The sequence below is a fragment of the Acanthopagrus latus genome, chromosome 6 (genome assembly GCF_904848185.1).
Source record: "Acanthopagrus latus isolate v.2019 chromosome 6, fAcaLat1.1, whole genome shotgun sequence".
Lineage (NCBI taxonomy): Eukaryota > Metazoa > Chordata > Actinopteri > Spariformes > Sparidae > Acanthopagrus > Acanthopagrus latus.
In genome coordinates, this window is record NC_051044.1 from 7,427,541 (window position 1) to 7,451,067 (window position 23,527).

The following is a 23,527-nucleotide window of genomic DNA, read 5'->3' on the forward strand; positions in this document are numbered from 1 at the left end:
CAGCACAAACCATTTCATATTGAATTTGGAAGTCCTCTTGACACATCGACCGCTGAAATAACACAACAAAAAGCAGCAGCAGAGCTAATCACCAACCGAACAACTGGATCCCACAGTTTAATGATTCATCCTGCTGACGCCTATTGCCTGTATTCACTCTAGTCCTCTTAAAGGCTCACTTTTTTGGCTTTGAAGCTTAGTTGTGGGTTCTTTACCCCGTTGGCAGTGCATCCCGCTATGTAGCAGCTTAAAGGCATGTTTCTGTTGTTAGCAAGCACAGAGTCACTGGAGAGTGATGCTTGTTTATCCCTCCGCCTGGTACACTTCTTAACATTAACTAGGCACAAAGATCGATGGAAATGCATTCATTATTCAGGTATTTAATTCCCAAGCAAAGTTTTGGACTAACTGAGGTTTTGACTTCAGAAGATACTGCTAGGTGAAAAGTCAGGTGATCAGTCAGGAAGGCATTACCAGTCAGCCAATAGGATTCATCCATGGATGTCCACCAAAAACATGTTGCGTTCATATATCCAGGAGTTGAGATATTTCAGTCTTATTGACCAACATTGGAGTGTGTTAATCTTTAAAAACTTGCTTTATACATTTGTCCCTTTTCACTCCACAGGTGCTCGAGGAAGGATCGGTGTCAGAGGGCAGAGGAGACCTTCCGATTTGCCACTGACATTGACCGCTGTGTGAAGGTTATCGCTCACCCGGACAGCATCGCTGTATCAGCACACAGCGTCCCCGTGAGTGTGCTTATCGTTCCACCAATCACTCGCTGTGTCACTCCGCTCGCAGTGTCAATGTTTATGAGCAATCGCTGAGAGTAGCCTTGTACAGTTACAGCCACATGCACGGCAAGTAGGAGCCTGGTAGAGGAGATCAGTGCTGTTAGAGGTGAGGAAAAGGAGAGAGAGAGACTCCCTGTTCATGTGTAATGTGGGATGGGAGACGGACGTGAAAGAAAAGAGGTGGGAGTTGCTTTTGTGGCGGCGAGCGTCTCTGTCTGCATCTCTGATGCATCTGCCAAGAGGTCGATTACATTTCCTTAAAGCTTCATTCAACTGTTTTTGTACAGCAGCCAAAAGCTCAGGGGAGTGAAGCACAGGAGGAGATAAGGATCATTTTAGCGCAATAGTTCGACATATTGGGAAATACACTTACTTGCTGCCTTAACAAGATTTAGATGAGAGGACACACACACTTTTGTGTCTATCTAATGCACAGTAGCCGGAGCCAGCAGCTGCTTAGCTTGAGCACAAACACTGCGAACAGGGGAAACAGTGAGCCAGTCCAAGTGTAACAAAACCTGACCAGCTCACTCATTAAAACTGTGGAGATCGATTGTTTAGGCCTGACAAATACAGATGTTTAAAAAGATCCAATTGCAGTTTTATAGGGAGGTTTTGTGTGAGACAATGTCTTGGCCCGGAGCAGTGAAATCATGGGGTCAAGTGTGTTGTTTTTACAGCTTGGTGTTTTATACCAACAGAGTTTAACATGTTACTCAGGCCGCTTAAGAGGTGCTGACAGGCAGATTTTGCGGCATTTGGACAGAGACAGGCCAGCTGGTCCTCCCTGTTTCAAGTCTTGGAAATGAGGGAATGCTAAGCTAAGCTAACCACTGTAACCTAATGACTAGAATAAACACTGGTAATGTTTGTTTCTACAAACCACGGGTATGTTGAAAATGAAATATTTTTTTCTTTATCTTGCAACTTTACATTTCTCTAGGTTAAATTTAAAATGTTATGTGAGCATTTTGCTCACTGTCTGGTTGGGGATACACAAAAAAACACTTGGAAAAGATCATGTTTTTGTCCCCGCAAACACGGCGTGAGATGTCCTGACATGCCGTCAAAACTATCTGTTCTGCGTCGCCCCAAACACTGCTCGAAATGTTCCTGAGGAGTCCAGCGGTGTCAAGATGACAAATGTCGAAACACCAGGGTTCTTCTTAAAAAATATCCAGTAGTATCGCACTTTGAGATGTTTAAACGCAGTCTCAAACTACAGTAAACTGATATGACACTTATAAATGTGAATGTATCAGTGGCTTGAAGAAATGTTACTTGTTACTGAACATCTCCTGGCTCCATCTTTATATTAAAAATACATATATTTTCATCCCAGAATGTGGAACTATTCCTTTAACTCAGTGAAACTACGGTGACATTTGTTATATTTAACTGAGTCAGTATTCATGTGCCAATGCACCACACCAGTCTCAAGTTCGGTTCATTGAATCGTGTCGTCCTTCTTTTGTTTCAGCTTCTGCTGGAGGTGAACAATGTTCCGGACCTCTCTGCTGGAATCACCTGTTCATTCGGCCAACAGGCCCAAGTGGAGGGTCACGTGAACGGGAACAGGGTGATGTGCCTCTCCCCGGCTGGAAAGGAGGTCCCTCAGATACCGCAAGGACAAGGTGAGCTTAAAACAAACTAATCACAACTGGAGTTAACTTCCTCGAGGAAAATTAATACCGCCTGGATGTGCAGATTGAGGGTGATGCCAATGTCAGGTGAAACAACTAAAAATATCAATATTCCAGACACAAAAAACAGCCTTCTTTTCAGATTTGACCACCTTGAATTTTTTTTTGTTTACCCACGGAGTTTGATAAGTACCAGGGAGCAGCAGAATTTCTCAGAGCGTACACAGTAATCCTCCAATTGAAGTTTTCTGACTGAAGGGTTTTTTTTTTTTTTCCTCACGACAACAGCAATATGCCCTTGCGGAGACGCAGACACCAGGTGGCTCTTTACAGGAGTCTGATAAAAGTATTAACGCCTTTCTCTCCTCATTTTGACCCCCTCTTTACGCTCATTGTTTTTCCTTCTCTCACCCACCCTTTTTGTCTCTCTCTCTCTCTCTCTCTCTCTCTCTCTCTCTCGCTCACTTCATTTTCATTCTCTCTTGCCGTCCTTCTTTCGCTCATCGTGCTCTCTCGCTCTCCCTCTCATGCAGACTGGGCCGGCGTGGAGCTCCGTCTGAACTCAAAGGAGACCGGTCAAATGGTCGCCAGCACGGAGGTGAAGTTCTACAACTGCAGCACACACAAAACGTGAGTTCAGCTGCTTTTCCCTCCCTCCCTCCCTCGCTCTCTCCAGCACCCCCTCCCCCGGCCGCCCCTTTGATTTGTTCAATAGATGGAAGAGCACAACTTAATTTAGGCCAATGATGTACTGATGCTCACAACTCCACTTAAGATCAGGCTGTTAGATAACCTCTGAGTTCAATTTATCTGTCAGGTTTCATTTGAATCAACATGATGCATTTGCCATGGCCTGTTTGTCTCGACTCTGCCTGAACTGGCAGTTTGTGGGCTTATTGCTGGCAGCTCTAAATACAAATGACTACAGATTTCCAGTCAGTTATTCCTAATTTATTTATACTCCACATTCAGTATAGCATCTATGCTTTTTTTTTTTTTTTTTTTTAGGGGACACCTTATACATATTCACACACCAGGGAACTGCCAATCAAATCTGCATTGTTTATATTTAGAGTTGGGGCGGATTATTGTGAAATGCAGTCAGTGACTGAAAAACAAATGACATGGCGTTTTTCTTTCAGTTTGTAATGTAAAGCATTGGAGTAAAGAGAAACGTGATTTAATCAGATTCTAAATGCAGCACCTTATCCACCTTATACCCATGTGCCGATTACGGGTACAACCTTTCGGCGCTTCCTGTCACTTAATCGTGACCGGCATTTTCCATGCCGACAGGATGCTAATCCTCTTTTTTAGGGTGATTGGTTTGGCATATTTATTCATTCGTAAAGATCTAGGTTAGTGACTTCATTGAGTGAATCTTACTAGTGGTGCTGGCCCATAATCGTTTCCTCAGTAACCTCCCCGGTGAACTCTCCAGGAACCTCGAGGATACTAATAAAAGATGGATGAGTCAGAGTTCCGCAAGATTCTCATTTCTCTCCCTCGACATTTCACGAGTTAACTGAGCATTGTTATCATGGAAAAAAATCATACTCTTATAATTGCAATATTTTAAAGAGGTAATCAAAAAGGGAATCAGGTAATCCCTGACAATGTAACTGTTTTTAATTCCACATTTCCACACATCATCCACACAACTAGTGCAGTGTCTGTTCAGATCCGGCAGTTTGGCACCGATTATCTGAGTGAAGGCAGCACAGATCCAGTCTCTGAACTTTCCACAAGTCCAGTGTGTTTATCGGTTGCCAAAATGTACAATACGTAAGGGGACGGAGCTGTCAAGCAAGTGAAGATGATTTTACGGTTCTAACTTCCAGAGAAAAGAAAAACAAAAAAAAAACACTTTTCTGAAAACAAGACAAGGGCAAGGAGCGTTTCGCCCGCTGGTAGAGGAGCTGTGGAGGTATCCATGATCACAATGTCAGCATCCAATTTAATACACTGCGAGCTACACTATCACCGCACATTAAAAAGAAGTCCGCCAATTCCCCCGAACCAGTCGATACTGTAGCGAATATGGAGGCACGCGATCGTGCACATCACAATCAATGTGCAAACATGGCTGACACAACATGCGGATGTATTGATTTTTAAACATGCGACAGTTTTGGAGGAAAAAAAAACGTTTTAAACTTCGTACGCACTCATCAGACCGCCCAGATAATATCAAAAATATGTGATGTTTTCTATTTAAAATATGGATAATTATATCTGCACATTCTGGACCAAAACTGCTGGCGGTGCTGCCCAGGCAACACTAAACGTTAAGCCCTGAGGCTAGCGTTAGCTTAGCATACCACTTGTGACTTGACACTGACACTTAAAATCTCACCTCCAGACACTGAAAATTTGACATTGCACTTCTTTGGATCATCAGCAACACATCTGCTGAGTGTGAAGTAGATCGGATGAATGTGACAGACAGACCGACAGACAGAGATTCCTTGCTTCAGCGTTACATGTAATCTGGCCTGATTACTTCTAGTAATTGTTCTTTATAATCTCATTACATAATCCTGATTACATGAAAGCCGTTACCACCCAACCCGGTTTGAATCTGAGCCGCTTTATTGGCACAGTCGAGTGTGTGTCCCTGTAGGCCAGCAGTCCCCAAGGACACCTAAAATGATAAGCATTAGACTCACACACACACTTTTTTAACTTCGTCCTCAGGGGCCTCAACAGAGAATTGCATTTGTTGATATGAGCCACTGAGGATTTTTTAGCCTCGCTCTGGTGCCTTGAGGGGTGGACGAAATAATGTAAATTAAAGAGGACTTTATTTTAAATGCTCATCTGTTTTACCCTGCCAATATAAGCCTCCTGTCTGGGCAGGGACGCTGCTTTGATTTTGAGCCATTATGCTAATGTCAACTGTATTTACCGGAACAGTAAACTATGACAAGACCGCTTCTATCTGAATAACAATTACAAGCACTGCTACAAAGGTGGATCTTGTTAGGATGAATGCCAATTAGCAGCATTTGTCAGCTTTAAGCGAAGCGACTTCAGAGAAGACTTTTTTCATGACATGTTTACTTTCTTGTCCTCTTCCTTAGTGGTAATATAAGAGTCAGGAGAGGACAAGTACTAGTTCCTTTCTTTCCTCAGGTGTTACTGAGAGCAGTACATGCACACTTTACGAACCTTTGACCGAGGGGGCGCTTATACTTAACCCGTGAGTGCACAAAAAGCTGGATGCAGTGATACACAATAAGTTCACTTTAAAAGGGAACACTTGATTGATGGTTCATTCGCAGCTAAAACCAGGAAATTAGCACACAGTGGCTTCACATGCCACCTATTCAAAATGCTCTTTGACTGCGACACAAATGCCCCAACATAACCATATTAAGCCATTAGAGAGAAACAGTCGGAAGCTCATCACATCCGCCCCACACCAATACGGCCTCCATTAGCCGCGGGGTGACCCTCTGAACTCCTGTGATTAATATTTCAGACCAAACACACTCCTAAGCCAGCACCTCTTCCTCCAGCCCCCCCAGCGCCATCACCTCAGCATCGCATCACCCTCCATAATTAATTATCTAGTGTTTGCAGCTCCCTGCCAGTCTGCTTCTATTAATACCCAACCCCCTGAATTCCTTTCATACACACATGTAGACACACACACATTTTAATGTCCATACTGGCCCTGGGCGGCTAATTAATATCAAAATTTAATGGTGCTGCACTACATTTATTGGCATTTGTAGCTCGCTATGAGCTGCAGTTTCGGAGCGCTGCTGGTGGTTTTATAGCCTCCTCGTGGTTTCATCTTACTGTAGAACAGACTTTGTCAGTGCATGGATCTTTTTCTCCCACACAGTGGTGCACCTCTATTATACACAGCAAAGTCCACATGCCCCCCCTGCAGAAAAATAGGACAAGTTCAATTTCCAGCTCTCTGATTGCTATGTTTGGTATATCAACAGCTGCGCAGCACCCATCTATGCTCTCTCATCTCTTTACCTCTCAGTTCTCCGCCCCAAAAAGTTGTAGCGGAGCCACGTCCCTGTTTGTTGACCGAAATGTGATTAAAATCCGGTCGAAACAGGGTTATTTCAGCACAACCTTAATCCGAAACTGACCGTTGGCTGCGGCGGTCTGAAGCAGAGCCAGAGATGTTGTGCAATTCTGCTCATCAAATATTCAGTTCACTTGTCACTTTCAATCCAGATTTTTCTTTTTTTTTTTTTTTTTTAAAAAGTCGGACAGTCAGCTTAAAAAAAATGCACTGTTTTCATGACAGCCACAAATCTGAGATGCGAAGAAAAAAGTCCAGTGGAAAAATCACTCCGGATGAAAAAAACGTGATGCACAGAAACGCTGCATACAGAAACGCTGAGTCCAGTGCGTTACTTAGATATACATGCAGTCGTCAATGGGTGGTGATGATTTTGTGGTCATCACATCCAGAGAAAAGGAAAAGAAAATAATCTTCTAATTCTGAACACAAGACAAGGGCGTAATCCAGAGCTGGACAGTCAAAGACATGTACTGTTTTCATTACAGCCAAAAAATCAGGTTGCTGTGCATCTGTATGTGTACAAGATGGACATACAGGGCTTTTGTACTACAGATTTTTATATAACCCTCTTACATCTGCCTAAGAGTGCTTCGAGTGACAAGGACACTTGAATAGTTACTCCGCTGCCAAGACCTCCTGCTTAAAGTCATTTATTGTCATCTGCGACAAAAAGACCATCATTCATGGGGATTCTGCATACAAAACTGGGGACATCTGATCTTTCCATGAAACACTCTGACAAGATAAATGCAGCAGAAAGCCATAATCCTTTATCACTCTCCCCCTTTTCAATCCCCTTTACCCAGGAGAGGAAGATGTAGATGATGGGCGGGAAATAAAGAGAGATTCATCTTTTTTTCTTTCTTTCTTAAAACACACTGTGTCAATGCAGAGCAGCTCAGCATACAGGAGGTATTGTTAAAGTGCTGCAATATGAACTAATGCTTTCCCTTCCTCCCTGCAGGTGCCTGTCCTGTGTAAACAGCACGTTTCGCTGCCACTGGTGTAAATACCGCAACCTGTGCACCCACGACCCCAGCAGCTGTTCTTTCCAGGAAGGCAGAGTCAACGCCTCAGAGGTATTGTACATTTACATTGTGAGTTACAATTTCATTAGCTGATTAAAGTGTAGCTTTCAAGAGCACAATTTATCCCCCCCCCCACCCCCTTGTGACACTTTTACCTTAAAGGCACAATCCATGATTTAAACATAAAAATAGCTCCACCAGAAAGAATCAAGCAGACAGCCGACGCTCGCAGCTCTGCGAAACCACAGAGCACGACAATTTTATTTGATTTAAAACAGGAAATGTAGATGGGCTGGACATTTTAGTAGGGATGAATTTGAAACAAACACAAGTTAATGTTGTAAAAAAAAGTAGCAATCTTTATTCTAGTGTGTCTGGAAAGTTTGGTGTTTCTCAATGAAATGCCTCTGAATTATTATTATTATATTCTATACTGTAACACAATTGTTGCTAATTAAACATTGTGGTTTGCCGATCAAAGCGGGAAATATTTTCAGTGGAGCTCTCCAACTTGTGACTGTCACCAGCAGGATGTTGTGAAAAGCTGCTGAGAAGGGGTCAAGCGATGTATACCAATAATAATTATTAGTAATCCAGGGGACAAATAACTGAGATTAGGGCATTAATGGATGCAATAACTATAAAAATAGTAGAAAGAAAATGAAAGTGCTGTATTTCAACACAATTTTGAGGTGCTTTACTTGAGTATCTGCTTCTCGAAACTTTATTTATTTGATAGTTTTGGTCACATTATTTACTTCTCAGAATCAGATTACTCAGTGTTGACAGGCTATTACTTGTGACATGTGACCAATCAGATGGTGTTGTGGGCGGGATGTTGAGTGAGAGCACAGAATGGTGACTACTGAACGAGACGGGATGCTGAATCAGAGCTGCAGAGAATTTTTGAATTAGTTGATTTTATCTGCAATCTGTCATAAAAAAACAGTGACACTATTATAAAAAGGCTGAATACTGAATGTACCTTGGACCTATGACACAGGAGAAGTGTTGGTTTTAGAAAAGATACCCGATCTGTCATGTGCAGCTCTCAACAGGGATGGGTTAGATGGCTCACTCATTATCTACTTCCATCATTAAACAATGTTTTTAAAGACTTAAGACTTTAAAAAAAACAAAAAACAAAACATGCAGTCTGATGACATATATGATATGAGTATATGGTATATATGACTCATACAAATCACATCTTCAACCAACATGCATGTGAGAAAGATGTGGAAATGTGACCCATATGTTGGCCATCATCGAGCTTTTTATACTCCTAGATGACAGATTAACTAGTGGTCTTCACATAGGAATTATGAATCTCTGCAGCAAACAACCATGACAACCTATCCAATAGCTGCTGAGATATTTTAGGCTGGTCCAAAGTGGCGGACTTGGTCCAGCTGTCATTTCTGTCCCTAGCGCCACATCGCAAGGCCGGCTAAACATGACTGATTGGGCCATTAAGAGGCTTAAAAAAATGCTCCAGAGAATCATAATTATTACATAACCAAAGATTTAAAACACATGTGGACATAAATTATCTAATATGATTGTAAACAGTATGTATTCACAACAGAGGATATATAGTCTTATGTATAGTTTACCAGAGTGGAAAGTCTTAACAAGAGGCAAATGAATGCAAATCATATGTGGATTAATGATTTACTTGCCCCATTAATCCCGGCGCTACATAATTCCTCCATGTTTATGTAACACATTAATATGTATTAATACAGATTAGAGACACACGGGCATGGACGGAAGCAAACACTCGGATAGAAACACATATAGATACTGGAGATGGACGCAGACATGAAAAAAAGAGCATGTTTTCTGACAGTAAGTGGTGCAATGACGTGTTTTGTTGAATGTTGTTTCCACAGGACTGCCCTCAGCTCCTTCACTCTGGGGAAATTCTCATTCCGGCCGGAGAGGTCCGACCCATCACCCTGAGGGCCCGGAACCTTCCCCAGCCGCAGTCGGGCCAGCGGGGCTACGAGTGCGCGGTGCACGTGCAGGGTGTCAGCCACCGTGTCACGGCGCTGCGCTTCAACAGCACCAGCGTGCAGTGCCAGAACAGCTCGGTATGACCTCAAACACTCCCAGTGGGAGTCTCACAGCTGTCAAATGAGGCACACAGCTTGGATGCTGTGTAGGAAAGGTACACAGGGCATATGAGTGAATACCGCCCGAGGTGTTGAGCATACTGAGGAGAAAGTGGAGGAGAGGGAAAGTGAGACTAACAAAGAAAAGTGCAACGCAATGGATAGAAAGGTAGAGAGTGACAGGGGGAGGAAAGGAGAGGAGAGGAGCGGAGAGAAGAGGAAAGGAAAGGAAAGGAAAGGAAAGGAAAGGAAAGGATAAGATGGAGGGGATGGATGGAACCAATGACATTAATATGACCTTGTCTTATAAGCTGGATAATGTCGGACTAACATCTACTGGAGGTGGTCACAAAATGCTCGGCTCCCCACAGTGACAGCTTTGGGAATGAGTACAGGAGATTTTTCACGAGCGTTGATGCACGATGCAAATCACGGGCTAAATTTCAATGCAAAGCGTACCTTGCTACTCTGTGACAATGAATGAAAAGGCCATTTCCTTCAGATGTGGATGATCGGCCACCCCCAGCCAGGGTTTGCGTCCCTACATGTCAAAGAGGAGAGGAGCAGACAAGCATGGCAGAAATGACAGATGGTTAAAAGCCTCGTCTCTTTGCTGCCCTTTCATCCTCTCATCGTCCCCCCACTCTGTCTTTCTCTGTATCATTTCTTTTTTTCGTTTTTACTCTCTCCTCTGTCTGACTTTGACTTTTTTTTCTCCCGCTCTGTCTCCACTTACGGCACTCTCTCACTCTCTGTTTCTGCTTTTTCAGTACATGTACGAGGGTGTGAAGATCAGTGACCTGGCGGTGGACCTCTCCATCGTATGGAACGGCAATTTCATCATCGACAATCCCGAGAAGATTAAAGGTGCTTCTGCCATCCATCACTGCCAGCAGAGAGGAGTGTAAAGCACTCAATCCACGGGGGATAGATGGGTCATAGAGATCATTTTAAGGCTTCCCAAGGGGCCTTGAGAGAAAGTTCACGATGGCAGGCAGTGTTATCAAAAAGCACCCAATCACTTGTGTCCACAGGGGTATGAAGGGTGAATCTTCATATCTGCTCAGTTTGGCTGCTCTTCGTTTCTTCATCCCTCATCATCTTGTAACAGAAAGGTGTTCGTCAGTTGTCAGTGTGGGTTATACATGAAATACATCACTCTCGCCAAGTGTACACACACTGACGGCCGTGAATTTTAACAAGCCTTGTCATTACTTAGGTAAGTTACTTTATATGGGCATAAATACATGCGACTTACGGGGGAGAGACAGACTTCAAAGAACGGTTTATTGGATTACTTCCGCATCTGTTTTCTTAATACTCGGAAGAAGGAATTCAAACAAACACGCTCCTTGTGAATTTTATTGAAATCCCAAGCTGACTATCCGCCGTTGCAGCCATTTTATTCACTCTGAACACCTACTGCTTAAAGAATAAAGAAGTTCACCCAAAAATGAAAATTATTCTTTTACTTTGGTCCAGTTAATATATTTTCATTATCGACTCATCCCATTCTGATGGAAAGTCCACAAAGCATTTTTGGGGCTTAACAAAAAAACAGTGTTGCAGCTTTGTCTGGTTTTGAAATGTAAATAAACAAAAAACAACTATAGTAGACCCTGCAAAATGGCTCCATACAGCTTCTTCAGCGTAATTTAAGTATTTGAAAACCCCCAAAATAATTTTAAAGGAGTGATTTTTAAAACTAAAGTCTTAAAATGCATGATCGACCCCATTTGAAGTTGGTACAAAGGCACCGTATTCCCCCTCTGTTTGAAACGCTCTGTTCGAAGGCCTCCCCCTTCCTGGATACCCAGTCTGCTCTGATTGGTCAGCTCACATATGCCTGACCCAGCATTGTAACAAAAACAGCACTGCTGTGCTTAATCATTTATTGCGTGCCCAAGCTAGCTGCTAGGCATATAAATTATGCAAATGAGTGACATGGTGGCGTCACAAAGTCACGGAAGTAAAGGTGAGACTACTGATGAGGTGTTTCAGGAGCAGTGAAACTGTGGGAAAGAGGAGCTTCTGTTGGTGGCTCGACCTTTTTTTTTATTTTAACTCTCCTGATCTTTTATGTACATGCAAAATAACCTGTATAAAACAAAAAGGCATAATAGGTCTCCTTTAAAACAAAGCTGAAGCTCCAGAAAAGTTTGTTGACTATGAAACTTCTGCTGACGTTCCCTCAGCATGAGGATGAGGAGATAATAACAACATTTTTGGGACAAAGTTGTTTTGATCAGTTTGATTAAATTTGAATTTAATTTGGATTGATTTGTAACTACACTCCCTGCTGGTCCAAATTGTGTTGTGTTTTCACAGAACATTTTATGGTTGACATTTCCTTTCATGTCGCATCAGAAATAGCCTTTTTGTTTTTTTTTTTTTTTTAATCTATTTTTGTTGATTCAGACACATCAATGTTTATGCGCAAAATTACTGCGGACTGAATTGACCAGTTATCCTCTGTGTCATCCCCACAGTGCACCTCTACAAGTGCAGCGCCCAGCGGGACAGCTGTGGCATGTGTCTGCGGGCAGAGAGGAAGTTCCAGTGTGGCTGGTGCAGCGGCGAGGGCCGGTGCACCATGAAGCAGCACTGCCCTCCCATCTCTCCCTACGCTAGCCGCTGGCTGAACCTTTCTGCCAGGAATGTCAAGTGCACCAACCCACGCATTACTGAGGTCTGTTTGCTTGTTTGTTTGGGTTGTTGCTTGGTCAGTCTGTTAGTTAGTAAAAGCCACCAAGCTTACACAAATAAGCTCGATCCGGTTTCAAATGTTTTTACCCCTAGCCCAAGTTTTCCAATGCCCCCCTCACCGCAGAGTTAAGGGGTAGTAGTTGATTTCTCCTCTATGAAATGGGACAACCCTTCAAGAACCTCATATGTCATTTGTTATTGACGATGGTGTTTTTATAAGACTGGACATTTCCACTATGGTGTCTTCAGCTGTGGCAGTCCTGCTGTTATCACAATTCCATTTGCCTTTTATAGCTTCGCGGCTTCACACCATCAAGCTATTAATTAAGTCATCACATGAAAAAAAAAGAGCACTTCATTACACGGCCGCTGGTACTTTCCAGGGTAACCTAAGCGAGGAGTGGTGGTCGACGATAAGCGTTAATTCTATACGTGGCCACCCTTCCCAGTTTCCCTCCTGTCGGAGTGTGCGTCAGTATCCTGAGAGTCTGAGTCTGTTTACCTTGCGACTATTTCCATTTTTACTTCTCGCTAGCTGAATAACTCAAGCGCCTCGACAGCTAAACGAATTCAGTTTGTTTAGAAAGTGGTGATGGATCTTTTATGTCACAAACTCCTGTTCAGTCTCCTGAATGAGGCGCAGTGGGTCAGGCGCGGAGATGCGAGGCACTTCCACTTCAAAGAGCCGCGAGCCTTTGATGTCCCTGTCACATTATTAGTGTTTCTGAAGGAGCTGCAGCAGAGTGAATCAGCTGCCGAGTGCAGGGAGCGCCGCTCCCGCTCTGTTCTGCAGGTCCGACGGTTTCCTGCTGGGCTGGTTTAACTTGAGCCAGGAAAGGAATGTGAATGGGGCTTGTCAAGGTTTTTTTTGTTTTTGGGCTGAATTATTCATTAAAGTTTGTTTTGAGTTACAGTGAGTTTCAAGGCTTCTTGAATAATGTCGGTTGGTATGAGAGTTATGTAATTCACAGTCTTTAAGTCAATGCGCTTGATGTTTATGTGGCGAAACACAAAAACTAATTTACGTCAGTGTAAGTGTGTGTTTGTGGGGATTCTCAGCAATTCAGGTTGTGTAGAAGGCAAAGTCAAAGAATCTGTTAAAATCAAGTGTAAAGTAAGCCCTGTTGCCTTCAACTTTGAGACCGTGCCAGTGTTTTAGGTGCTGTTTTTATCCATTATACAGTTTGAGGTGCAGTACTTTTGGTATAAAAGCAGCAAACAGTTCCTATTTTGTGACATGGTACTCCAAATCTCGACACGTCCTCATACCTAAAATGACTGACTAGACTAAAACTAAACTAATCACCCCTCCCAAAACAACATGACTGTTGCACCGTAACTACATTGTACATGAGGCTAAAATGACTAAGTTACTTATTCGAATATGGTTCAAGCTCAGTGCAGTTACAGTATGTATGTATGGCTGGGCATGGAATTTCAATACTTTTAAGAAACCGATCATATTGCCTCGATACTATCTAGTAGTGTCATCTGGTACTAAATATGAATAGGAGTTAATCTTATCATCGAGTCAATAGGCATGCAGCGCGCTTTTTATACCAAGATGTAATAGTGCAGCTAATTGGCTGTCTCGAGTCATGTAAGAAAAACACTAAGATACGCCCACTCACTTCATGATTGTGTGATCTGACCTTTTGATGAAACTGATATTAGAAAATTCTCCTTGTTTCACCCAAACATCGTCCCCAGGCTCCTCCTTATCCGGACTTTGCTGCTCTTTAAACTACTTTGCATGAATTCCTCCTATAGTGCCGTAATCATCACTATAGGCCACTAGAGGTCGCCGCCTAACGTGAACATGGATATGGGTCGTGACAACCTGCTTTCACTGTCAAGCTGTTTATCAGGACCTCATTAAAAAAACTGTTCTTCAATAGATACTTTAAATGCGTCTTAAGAATCACATTTATTACTTATGCAGCTGCTTCGATTGAAAAGCACCTACCTTGAGATTTTCCACTTCCATAACACCAGCACAAATGAGGGTTAAGTCAGGAATAGCCATGCATCAAAAGAGAAAATCAAACTTTCTGGAAGGCGAGATAATGGCAGCGGCAGAGGAAATTGAAGCCAGGCAACATGTATTATTTGGTGGAGTAAATAGTGGGTTGACAAACAAAGCCAAGAACGCAGCTTGGGACTGTGTTTCTGGGCAGTGAATGAAGTGGGGCAGAAAGACAGAACTGTGGCGCATAAGCATCCCAATACTTCAATACCCCGACGTTACCTGCAGGAAGAAATAACTCAGCACTGAGTCTCGACTATGCTTAGAGATAGATAATTTAAGTAAAGTTTTATAAATAACTACTTGTAGATAGTTTTTTTTTTCCTGAAATCTCACTACAGATCAAAATTGATTGAAAGTCCATTTTATAAATGAGGCCCTAAGGCTTTTACAGAATTAGCATTTCACCATAATTGTATTCCTCTTGGACAGGAAAACCAGTTAAAGCTTGTGACTTTCAAGTAAAACTGGACTAATTACTGTTTTTTGGAGCTGGACTCTCTGTATGGCACATTATTCTCCAGTAAGGGAAACTCTGCTTTACTAGTATACTATAAGCTTACATGAAAACCTATTTAGAAAAACATTATTGTACAGAAATTGCTGTTGGGGGCAAATAACACTGACCATCACTGTTTGTAGAATGATTTTTTCATCATCATAATCTCCTCCTTCCTGTGCAGGTGACCCCGGTGGCAGGACCAGTGGAGGGGGGCACGCTGGTCACCATCCAGGGCCTGAACCTGGGTCTGTCCTTCTCTGAGCTGGAGGGCAATGTGGAGGTGGCGGGCGTGCAGTGCACGCCACAGGAGGAGGGATACATCACTGCAGAACAGTAAGACAGACTCCTCCCTTCCCTCTCCTTGCCCAGACATGCATGGATTCATTCTGTACTGTACATAGACACGCTGTACAGATGCAACACACACGTACACACTCATAAGAAAATAAACACATGCAATCTCTTTTTCTCTTTGACACTATTTTTCTCAAAGACACTAGGCACAGTCTGTGAATAAGCCGGCACCCAGTGATGCCTCATCAGGTTGTAGGATTGTGCGGGGGGCTTTGCATTGCTCTGGTGCAGTCGGAGCCAAAGGAAGAGACAGTCTTTGTGTCGTTGTCGTTATGAGGCTGTCGGCACAGCTGTAATTGAAATGCGCTGCATGTCGCTGACTGGAGGGACAATCTGTTAGCCATGTGTTTTTTCTCTCACAGCCATGTAATGCGATTGGGCTCAGGCTGCAGGGACTTTATTTATATCCTTGTAAAAAAAAAAAAAAAAAAAAAAGGAAAAAGAAAAGGAACATGCCAGGAGAAAATTGGAAAACTCTCGTGATGTATGAATAGAAGGGCTGGGCAGGGACGATTCATTCGGGGCTCTTATTGTATCGGTGAACGCAGAGTTCCTCGTGCAGGGCAGTGCGTTCGGCGGGGCCATTCATTTGGCACGCACGGCACTTTAAAACATGGCATTACAGCTGTTACAACCATTAATTTCGGCATGGGGTCAGTTGGTATAATGACTTATTCATGGCGCACTTCATCTTATTGACCTGACAGGCAATACTGATTTATTGAAGAAACCCCCATGTTGTCATGGCAACCGGAGGTAATGGTGGGTGGCAATCGTGCTGGAGATGAGGAGGGGTGTAGTTTATCATCTGAGTTATATTGCTGTTATAGGTTTCCCATTAGGAAGAGAGATGGCCCTCTGTATTGACCCACAACTTCCCATGAAAGTCCGCCTCAATCACACCGGCCAGCAGAGGCCATCTTCCCCCGGTGCATTTCAGAACAGATGTGATACAGTGCTGTGACTCTGCTGTGTGTGTGTGTGTGTGTGTGTGTGTCTGTGTGCCTGGTTTGTCTTATCACTCTGTATTCATGATGATCCGTTGCATGCCTCTGTTTTCTCCTGCAACAACATTCGTGCGTTCGTGTCGTTTTTTTGTCGTGACAGGATCGTGTGCGAGATGGCCGCGGCTCCTCAAGGAAGCGCACCGGGTCCAGTGAAGCTGTGTGTTGGCGAATGCAGACCGGAGCTACGGGCGCAGTCCTCGCAGCTCTACTCCTTTGTGGTAACGTCTGACACATTCACATTGTCCAGAAAACGAACATCAAGTGTTTGAGATGCGTTAGGACGGGCTGAATTGGGTGAAAAGGCCAACGTCAAATTAGACCTATTCAGGCCGCTGCAGCCGTGTACAACATACAGTAGATTTCATCATCGTTAAGAAGTTAGTTAGTGCTTTACTGAGCTCAAGCTACGAAAGATTTTTACTAACTTTTAAAGGTGCACTGTCTACTGGAACTCCTTTCTTGCAATTCCTTTTTTTAATGCCGTTATTTCAAGATCACAAGTTGATCAATTTTTGATTAAACATTTTTTATATATTCTGTGTCTTTATATATAGCTATCTTGATGTAACGAAGCTCATTTTCTCACACCAATGAGTTAACTGATATATTTATCTTGAAATAACAAGAATTTATCACTAGAGGAAACACTTAATAACGCACAGAATATTTTTCTGAGACAAAAGATGTGCTATGAAACTATCAAGTGATGTGGCTAAGCAGGAGAGTAAGAATTAATTGGCAAACAAAAAAAAAAAACAAAAAACATTTAGTATTCATTTGACACACTATACATCAGATTTGCATTGGATTAAAGAACGTCTTAATGAAATTTAAGTTATTCTGAATGCAATGGTACCAAACATTAAATATAACTGTAGTTTTTGAGGTACAGCCATCTCTGCACTACACTTAATCGTCAGTCAGAAGGGATTAAGATCACTGTGTAATTAGGGAGAACTTGAGTATCTGATTAATTTGATCACACAAAGTTTTCAGCTTTCAAGATCACCGTCATGACTGTCGCGGAGGATTCATAAGTGAGCAGGACAGTTACATAATCAACGGGATCGCTGAAGTGCGATCGTCTGTGAACTTCCAGCCAGACCAGCCTTCTCCTTAAATGACAAGGACAGATCTGAAGAGAAAGCCACAGTACAAGTAGTGCCTGTGTTAGATCTTCCTTGAAGTACATTCTGATGCGTTGATCAACCGTTGGCACTGATCTGACATTTTTGGCTTAAAACGCCATTACATGTATGCAGGCTGGCATGTCACTCCCGATCAATGATTGACACCATAAGTAATAAGAGGAAACGGCCTTTTGTTTTCTGGCGATGGGTTTGTTATCTTGTTATGTCCAGATAAAAAGCTTGTTTTTTTCTGAAGATAACTAAGATAATAAACTCACAATTTCAAGATAAAGGCACAAAAAAAGAAAAAAATGCAAGCATGGCCACTTCGTCTGGCCTCCGGTGGCGGTTTATTCAGCCAGAGCCTTTCCAGAATCAAACAATTAATAAGACATACTGTATTCTGTGTTTGAACTCTTATGACTCCTGGTCCTCCACAGACCCCGTCCATGCTGGCCCTTACCCCAGGTAGAGGACCTGAATCTGGGGGCACCAAGGTCACCATTGTTGGGGAGAACCTGGCCGCTGGAAGCACTGTGAAGGTGTTCTTTGGTACTCAGATCTGTGAGCTGTACAGGTGAGTCTGATGATAACCACAACCTCCTGATGCCTTCACACAATATTAAAGATTTATCCTCGCCTACTCTCAGTGAAGCACGGCGACTCGCTCTGTCGAAAGAAGCGCGCTTCAGATAAAACTAAGTGTCTTAATAAGGATTTGTGAGGTGGTGATGAAACCCACAGCTGTAGGTATTGTTCTCTGCATATTTATAGATATCTATTTAAGGTTCAAAATGCCTCACATGGTGGGAGTCAGGAGGGCGAGGCGAGGAAGCCATTAGCTAGAGCACCCTCTAATTACAGTGTTCCATCCCTAATGTGTCTGTAACGAGGAAGAGATGGGACAGTCTGTAATGAATCCTCTCCTCTTATAGTAATGTGCATGGCTCATAACTGCGGGATGTCAGGGATTTGCCATCGCAGCAGCGAGTGGGCAGAGTCACAGTCACAGGCATGAATAAATCTCCCCCTTTTGGCGCTCCCACCAGGAGGACCGTGTCGGAGATTGTGTGCTTCTCTGCGCCGTCGGTGACGAGAGCCGGACCGGTGCAGGTCAGCTTGAGCGTGGATCGGGCAAAAGTTCCTGGGAGTCTGGCCTTCGAGTACATAGAGGACCCCACAGTCCAGCGCATTGAACCCCTGTGGAGCATCACCAGGTAACACTGATTAATACGGTGCCGCATACACACAGATACCAGCCACATGTACTCTCCAGACCCTCTCTGTGTGGAGTTTGCGGCTTCTCCCAGTGCTCATGGGGGGTTTTGTTGTGATCTTGTTAGCCAGTCCCCCGGGATGAGGACCTGTCTTTGAAGCCAATTATACAAAGTGGCCAAACCATGTAATTACAACATCACGTGATGCACTGAGGTCCAAAAAGACTTCTGCCCACAAGATAAGAAGCGGCTATAAAACGCTGGACAAGTTTTTTCGGTTAAGTGACTAATTTTACCATCATGATTTATTTCCTTTGGTCTGATGACTTTGGAAAAATCTAGGTGAGCTGCACCATGGTTAGCCTGGGGGGGATACACCAGGTGTTAGCCGGCGTAGGCGGGAGAGTTCTCTGGTGTGATTTGGGTAATTTTATACCCAGGAAGTTGAACTTTTTTTGGCTTCATGTGCCAGTGATCAGCTTTCATAGGAGTGAACAGGTGGCAGCCTCGAAAGCCATGTCGAGTTCTCATTAAAAATCAATGTCGTTACAGTCCACAGACATGCAAACTTTAGGGCCTGTCTCCAAAAAAACTACACACAGAGTGCAAATGGTAGCAGCTCCAATGTGAAGAAATTACTGTCCTACAGTTCACACATGTTGACAGTCCTACAGTTCCATTAAATGCATATGGGCCACAAGTACTGTATGGTGTTATTTATGTTTACAGCGTAACATTTAATGCAAGAGGGAGCGACCTCATTTCACAGACTGCAGCTTTTCCAGCGTTTATGCTCCATTTTACACAGACAGTATGTACTCATTAGTGTTTGCCTGAGTGAATGTATATTGGGCAAAACATACTCAAGGACTCTGTGCATCTATTTTTTTCTTTTTACATTTCATTTATTATGTAGTAGTTTTCCAATTGAAAAAAACTGAAACAAAATCAAGTGGCCTGGCCAGCAAACTTGCGACATGGAGGTACAGGGAGTGTTTTCTGAAGGTCATAGATACATATTGTAGAAAAAGAGAGTTCAACATCCTTGAATGTAAAGCCGGTCTAAGTGCTTTATATGAATACTCTTAAAGTATCAAAACAATCCACTAAGAAATGCACACAGCCCGTTCATTAACTGAGTCTTTGACTGGGAATTTTGGACTTCCATAGATTCACCACCTCAGCAATGCTCCCAGCATGGCTGTGCAAAAAATCACAAGAAGAGCTGATGCTGAATGCTGCTCAGGCCTGTGAGAGCTGACCAATCAGAGCAATCCTCCAGACCAATCAGGAGGAGTGTTAAAGCAGAGGGTGAACACAGGTGCTGCAGCAACTAACAGTATGAGAATGAGTTTTCAGAACGTTAAAGCGTGTAAATATTCTGTATGAACCTGAAAGTGAGCGTAACGTATGACACCTTTAAATGACATCCAATCAGTGATCAAAACAAGGTGACCAGTCAGAGCAGTAGTTTTTTATTTGTTTTTTACAATGACTTTCACTGAAATAACCTGTGACATTGCTCATATTGCGATGGAAGTGAACTTCGCTGCACAAACATCGCTATGACAAGCTGAAAAAGGTGCCGTTACCTGTATTCCACAAAATAAAAGCTGGCACTTAATTTCGGTTTTGAGGTGGGATTACGCAGCACTACGTCCCTGCAGATTAGACTTCAGAGAGACACCCTGGCCCTCAGCCTAGTGACAGGAGGAGCTTTGTGGAGCTGCAATCAAGAGCCCTCATCATGAATGTGCAGCCCCACTATGTGGCCCTACAAGCTTAGGTACCCTTTGAAGTGTGAGAAGAGAGAGATTGGCACTCTGTCAGGCGGACTAGACCGGCCAGTTTTTTTTAAAATCCATTTTTTCCCTCATTTCTCTCATGTGTCCTTCCCCTCTTTGTCTCTCCGTCTCTACTTTTCTGTGCTAGAGTTTTCTAAGCTCACGCTGCAGCACAGGTTATGCAAAGATTAGAGAGTGTTGTTTATTTTAATCACATCTAGTGCAGATATGTAAACAAGCGGCACTCGTATTCATGCTATGCCAGCCTCACAGTCATGGATGAATATAAAATAGCAGCCAGCTGGTTCGCCGTTTGATCTGGCTCTTCTGCCCAATAACAAAGAGCGAGCTACCGTGCCAGCTATACCTCCTCAAACCTGAATTGATGCAGTTTTCTCTGGAAAATGTTGGGTTTTTGCAAGTTAAACAGATTGATCTCTCTGCGGTAGGTCATTTTAATTTAATCATGGAGAAAAAAAGACGATCATATTTAAAGACTACCCAGTGGCTGAAGCGGCGAGTTTGTGCGTGCGTTGTGTTTGTTACTCAAATACACTCATTTCCTTCCTTGCAAACAGTGGACACACCACCCTGACTGTGACTGGAACCAACCTGGATGTGGTTCAGGAGCCGCGGGTCAGAGTCAAATATGCCGGCCACGAATCTGTCAATGTAAGTGTGACACATGCTCATCTACTGCACTCAACATTGTAATTGTTTTAACTAAAAAAAATGCTGGTTTTAATCTAACCAAGGTGGAATAGTTATTCACAAGTCTTCTTTGAAGTCTTCTTCAGTGACACCAAGTGTTAACTGGACTTGAGACGACGTGTTCAAAAAGATATGAGGTTGACACGGACAAACATTACACACAACTTTGATTTTCTTTTTCATTTTCTCAGTTTGAAGAGTCAAAGCTTCATTTCCCACAGAGAACAGCTGCAGCTGCTCCTCTTGGAGCGACTCTGTTCCAGCACTGCCACAAACACAACATGTGAACAGAGACTGAATTCAAAACTAACCTTCATTATGGTTCAGACCAACAACCATCACCTATCTTTTATCCCTTACTTATTCAGGGATGGTGCCCTGATCACATTCACACACTGTCACACACATTCACACCTGGAAACTGCTCAGTTCAGCTGAACCACTCCACCAGAGCAGCTGGCGTTAAGGGACTTGCTCAAGGGCACCACAGTGATGGTAATGAGAAAGGGGCAAGAAGGTCACAAGTGTACTTCTTTAACCTTCAGGCCTCCACTGCTCCAAAGAGTACTACTGTGTAGCAAAGACACACAGTAAGTTTCCAAGTTCTTTTGTTTTCAGACTATAAAGATAAAGATCTCAGGAGGGTTTCAACTTTCAATTGATTCATGCTGTGACTTCGTCAAGTTTCTTTAGAAACCTATTTTTGTGAATTAATTGTGCTCCCATTGGTTTATTCATCCAACTTTCAAATCAAAAGACATCAGGTTAGGAGAACCAGTTCTAGTTCGAAAGTGGTCTGAAAATACAAGCTAGAAAGTTTAAAAATAATAACTCTCTAAAAAAAAAGGGCCAAACTAAAATTATCAACAGAATGTGCAGAGGAGTTTTGATGGTATGAAGATATCTATGTATTGTGTTGCAGAGATATTTACTGACATCCTAACCAGCTAGCCTGCTGCCCCTTATTTGTTTGGAGTATGAATTCTACAGGGGTTTGTTCTTACATACTGCATCTTTAAGCCAACATGAAAAGATGAGTTGATCCCACTGAAAACCCTGTGTGATTTCTCACAGTGACCCTTTATTGACATTTGGTTCCTCAAGCTGATAGAAAATGTCACAGGAAGTGGTTTATTGATAGTTTGCTGCAGGCCTAACAAGGTAGGTTTAGTGCTGCAGTCAGTTCAATACCTTCTGTTTATACAAACTGAAATATACTAAAAAAAAACCATCTTAAAGCATTATGCAGCTTTAGTCAGAAAACTATAGTGTGCATGTGTGAACAAAGGAAGAAAAACAACCCGTCAGAGTACCAAACAGCCCGCAGGATGGGGAGTAAATTAACGAACAATACATTGAAATCAAACAAGCTGCAGTTTGTAAAACGTCAGTGCTGCTGTAGATGTAAAAAATGAAGCCACATATAAACAAAAGGGCTGGAGAGAGGTTCGATATCAGGAGATTCATTCCAAAATGAGATTTTGAAAAAAGTGACATGAAAGTACAAGTCAGTTTTGGGAGGTGATTTATGGTGCTGATTCTGCCGGCCTGAGCTCCGCAGGCAGGTGGCTTCAAAGTGATTGATTGTTCCAAAGCGTTGGGGCCCTGGTGGCAAAAGTCCAGTCACCTTTAGCCTTCGTGTTTGCCACTTTGAACCGGTCAGGGAATTGCCTTAGGATCTGACACCACACACGGGTTTGAAACTTCTGGGGGGAAACTTTTGGCTCGACCTTGGAAAGAAATCTATATTATCTTAAAAAAAATCTATTCCAAACAGGTGGAGAGATGCCAGAAGTGGTTTGACTGGGCCAGCGTAAGTTAGAGATTTTTGATTGATGCCGAAATAAAGACGGTCTGGACCCATAAATTAGATATGTGTCTGTTTGTGAAATTGTTTGGAAAAATAGCTCCCAGCTGAGGGAGCAAAGTTGAGGTCAGTCTCAAAAATCACTCATTTAACAGCACAAAACACAAACTGTTTATCATGGAGGCGAGAGGAATGTGCCTCTGGGCTTCAGTGAGTAAATCTGTATTACAACAGAACGAACAACTCTATATAAAGATAATTCAACTCAGGTGAGTGCGTGTGAAAGAAAACCAGGATGAGGCCAGTGAACATTTGGGAACTTAACACGTTAAGTGTTTTAAAAAGCACAAGTGTTTTTTTTGTGTGTAGACAATGTTGGTAAGCCCAGAGCCAATTAAATGGTGCAGTAATGATGCCAGCCCAGAATGTGAGCCAGTCAATTAAAGCTGCATGTTTTACAGTGTCACTGGCAGCACTGAGATCTGAAGGGATTAAAGCTGAACTTTAACCCGAATCAGCAGCTGAAAGAGGGTCACTGCTAAATTTAATGAGGGCAGTTTCTTTATCGGGGCATATCTGGAAAACATAACCGGGATTGCTTAAAAAAAAAAAAAAAAATGTTTTTGAATCACAAAAGCAGTTAA

At 42.9% G+C, this 23,527-nt stretch overlaps 1 protein-coding gene and 1 long non-coding RNA gene across 3 annotated transcripts in view; one reads left to right on the forward strand and one right to left on the reverse strand.

Annotated features, from left to right (window-relative positions):
• The window catches only part of LOC119021342 (plexin-A2-like), an 87,721-nt gene that overhangs the window by 46,060 nt on the left and 18,134 nt on the right, over nucleotides 1-23,527 (forward strand). For both annotated transcript variants that reach the window (XM_037101573.1, XM_037101574.1), the window contains 12 exons: nucleotides 629-752; nucleotides 2,278-2,431; nucleotides 2,974-3,070; nucleotides 7,459-7,573; nucleotides 9,418-9,618; nucleotides 10,410-10,506; nucleotides 12,129-12,328; nucleotides 15,055-15,206; nucleotides 16,335-16,452; nucleotides 17,805-17,941; nucleotides 18,414-18,581; nucleotides 20,944-21,037. In XM_037101573.1, the coding sequence (XP_036957468.1) occupies nucleotides 629-752; nucleotides 2,278-2,431; nucleotides 2,974-3,070; nucleotides 7,459-7,573; nucleotides 9,418-9,618; nucleotides 10,410-10,506; nucleotides 12,129-12,328; nucleotides 15,055-15,206; nucleotides 16,335-16,452; nucleotides 17,805-17,941; nucleotides 18,414-18,581; nucleotides 20,944-21,037 (1,657 nt within the window). The remainder of the gene's footprint in view (nucleotides 1-628; nucleotides 753-2,277; nucleotides 2,432-2,973; nucleotides 3,071-7,458; nucleotides 7,574-9,417; nucleotides 9,619-10,409; nucleotides 10,507-12,128; nucleotides 12,329-15,054; nucleotides 15,207-16,334; nucleotides 16,453-17,804; nucleotides 17,942-18,413; nucleotides 18,582-20,943; nucleotides 21,038-23,527) is intronic.
• The window catches only part of LOC119021344, a 63,148-nt gene continuing 58,047 nt past the window's right edge, over nucleotides 18,427-23,527 (reverse strand). Inside the window, exon 4 of the long non-coding RNA XR_005075534.1 lies at nucleotides 18,427-18,564. This is a non-coding gene — a long non-coding RNA (uncharacterized LOC119021344). The remainder of the gene's footprint in view (nucleotides 18,565-23,527) is intronic.